Raw genomic sequence first — 3,065 nt, 5'->3', positions numbered from 1 at the left:
CACATTAACCCCAAAAAATCAAATCTTGCTCACTTTTTTGGCTCAAAGTCACTTGTCGCTACCAAACGATACTACGTAGCATCACCTACAGTTGTCCAGAACCATTGAGAGGATTTAGTAGTTTTTAGTACATTTTAGTACTCTTTTAGTACTTTTAGTACTGGGTCTGCAAAGCCCATGAGAAGTACTAAAATTTTGCTTCAGACACTTTTGCTCTATTTCGAGTAGATGAGAAGTTATAGAACTCCGAAAATGCTCGATGATATCGTTTGGTAGCGACAAGTGACTTTGAGCCAAAAAAGTGAGCTAGATTTGATTTTTTTGGATTAATGTGTTGAGGAGAGTTGTTTAGTTCGACGCTGGCTACAATAATGCCGAAGAAAGAAAACAGATTGTATGGAGAAGAAAGAAAACAGTACCGATGAAAAGTTGAAAACAATCATGAAAATGTTGTATAAATTGGATGTGTTTAACCAAGAGCAAAAGCCGCATATTGCCATCAATAATGAGTCGATCAGTTCATTGTCATCAAAATTGAATGTAATTTCATCGAAACTGGACTCAGTTAGTAGCTCCGGTTCTAACAGCAGCAACAGCAGTGGCAGCAACAATAACAGCAACAACAACAACAATGCAACAAGTGATACAAGCCGTCAAACAGCAAATTCGTATGCAAGTGTCGCAAAAAAAGGCAATGTGAAGCCAGCCGTGGTCATCAGGCCAAAAAATAGACAAGACAGCAAGAAAACATTTGAAGACATCACAAAAAATGTAGAAAGAGATGCAGTGAATGTATGTGGCACGAGAAATGTCAAAGATGGAGGAATTGTTCTCCGTTGTGTCAATGCAACTGAGACAATGAAAGTGAAGCAAATTGTGAGCGAAAAACTGGGCGATGATTATGAGGTGGTCTTGCCAAAGGTCAAGCATCCCAGACTTCGTATCACAAACATTCCGGTCGAATCACAGAAAGAGTTGGTTATCGAAGAGCTAAAAAAACACAACGAAACTATCCGAGGCATGGACATCAAATTGGTGACAGTAATAAACAAAAAAGCAACAAGTCGACAAACAGCATCGAATGAAATTGTTATTGAAATCAATGGAGCCGACTACAGTAAATTCATGGAATTGAAAGTGTTGAAACTGCCATGGAGAGAATGCCGGATTTTTGAACACGTTTATATGAAACGTTGCTACAAATGCCTTGGCTTCTCTCATATTGCTAATGACTGCAAAAATGAACAAAAGTGTAGTAAATGTGCTGGACCACACAAATTCTCCGAATGCAAATCAAAAAAAGTGAGCTGCGCAAACTGTCGTCATGCAAATGAGTCACTCAAACATAAAATGTCAACAAATCATCATGCCTGGAGTAAAGACTGCACAATTTATAAGCGGCGCATAGAATCGCTTGTAAACAAAATCGAATACAATGCATCGGAGTAGCAATCATCAAATTCTATCAGTGTTTTGTGCACAAATATACAAGGACTACGCAATAATTTCACCGAATTTAAATACGTTTTAAGAATTAAAAAACCAATGATAGTATTTCTAAATGAAACACTTGTAACCGAAGACTGTGATATTAGTGATTTGTACATAAAAGACTATATTTCTATTAATTGTTTGTCTCACTCTAAACATACTGGTGGCGTCTGTGCATTTATACATAAGTCAATTAAATATACAAATTTATCTGTGATTAAAGAAGACATTGCCTGGTATTTGTCGTTTGAAATTTTTATACATAAATCGCCGATTGTTATGGCGGGTATTTATTTATCATCCAGCGAAAATAAAAGTCTTGTGCTCGAATCTTTTGAAAGATGGTATGAAACTATAGCGGAAAATAAAACAATTGTGATATGCGGTGATTTTAATGTAGACATGAATTCAAACACCACACATAGCAGAAGACTAAAAAGTATTTGTGATGATAACGGACTTAAAATGTTCGTAAATACACCAACTCGTGTTACACAAAATTCGTCGACCCTCATTGATCTCTGTTTATCAAATATCGTTCCAAAAAAAATCAAGTGTTCGGTATCAATAGACAATCAAATATCAGATCATGCTATTATTGAAATGAATGTAATGGGGAAATATGAGACAAATACACAAAAAGTGCGACAAATCAGTGTTTGGAAAGACTACAATGCCATGAAATTGTGCGATACTCTCGAAAATTATTTATTTTCTTGGCAGTATGTGCAAAATGCATCAGTGAATGAAAAAATGGACTGGTTAATTGATATTTTAAGAAGAAGCACATATCAATTCCAAACAAAAAAATCAATCAAAGTTAATGATGATTTCTTTGACAAGGAACTAGAAATTATGAGAGTCATTAAAAATCAATTGTACAAAATAGCACAGTACGCAAATTCTAACTCAATTGAAAAGTGGCATGAATATAGAATATTTAAAAATGAATATAAAAATACGATACGACAAAAAAAATATGAATCAAATCAAAGAAAATTAAATCGAGTTAGTGGTGATACAAAGGGTATGTGGAAAGTGCTGAATTCCATATTATGTAAAGAGTCCAGTGAGATCACTTATATAAAAAACGGCGACCAAACATATGAAAGTGATGCAGAAATCGTAAATCAATTCAACGACTACTTTGTAAGCAGCATTGTACAGCTAAATGAGTGTATACCAGCTAGACGCTACGAGAATGATATAATTGTTGATCGAAATATCCGTTTTGAATTCCGTAATGTGTCAATTACGGAAATCAAAAATTGCCTCAGCGAATTAAAAGATAATACCGACGAGTTCTTCTTGAAACCGAGCGTGTTGTTAGACGCAATCTTTGTTATTGGTCGTCAAATTGCCAATATCATTAATGATTCGTTTGACAATGGAATTTTTCCTGAATCACTGAAGAGATCAACAATCATACCTATCCAGAAAAAAAGTGGCACTGTCCTCATCAACGAACATCGGCCGATAAATATGTTGCCATGCATCGAAAGACTCATTGAAAAGTTGGCTTTTCGACAGTTTAATGAGTATGTTCAAACAAACAATCTGCTCTACAAATATCA

General features: G+C 35.1%; 1 protein-coding gene across 1 annotated transcript; it reads left to right on the top strand.

Annotated features, from left to right (window-relative positions):
• The first annotated feature begins 394 nt into the window (after positions 1–394).
• Positions 395–1,452, top strand: LOC129571155 (uncharacterized). Its single transcript, XM_055450918.1, has one exon. It carries the CDS (start codon positions 397–399, stop codon positions 1,447–1,449), a length of 1,053 nt encoding a protein of 350 aa, XP_055306893.1. The 5' UTR covers positions 395–396; the 3' UTR covers positions 1,450–1,452.
• The last annotated feature ends 1,613 nt before the right edge of the window (positions 1,453–3,065 follow it).

The sequence above is a fragment of the Sitodiplosis mosellana genome, unplaced genomic scaffold (assembly GCF_009176505.1).
Source record: "Sitodiplosis mosellana isolate CC-2019 unplaced genomic scaffold, AAFC_SMos_1.0 Smas_scaffold_1471, whole genome shotgun sequence".
NCBI lineage: Eukaryota > Metazoa > Arthropoda > Insecta > Diptera > Cecidomyiidae > Sitodiplosis > Sitodiplosis mosellana.
This window is presented reverse-complemented; position numbering and strand designations above follow the sequence as displayed.

Excerpts from the sequence above, each read along its gene's own strand:
- LOC129571155 (XM_055450918.1), top strand. The coding sequence starts at position 397 with ATGGAGAAGAAAGAAAACAGTACCGATGAAAAGTTGAAAACAATCATG.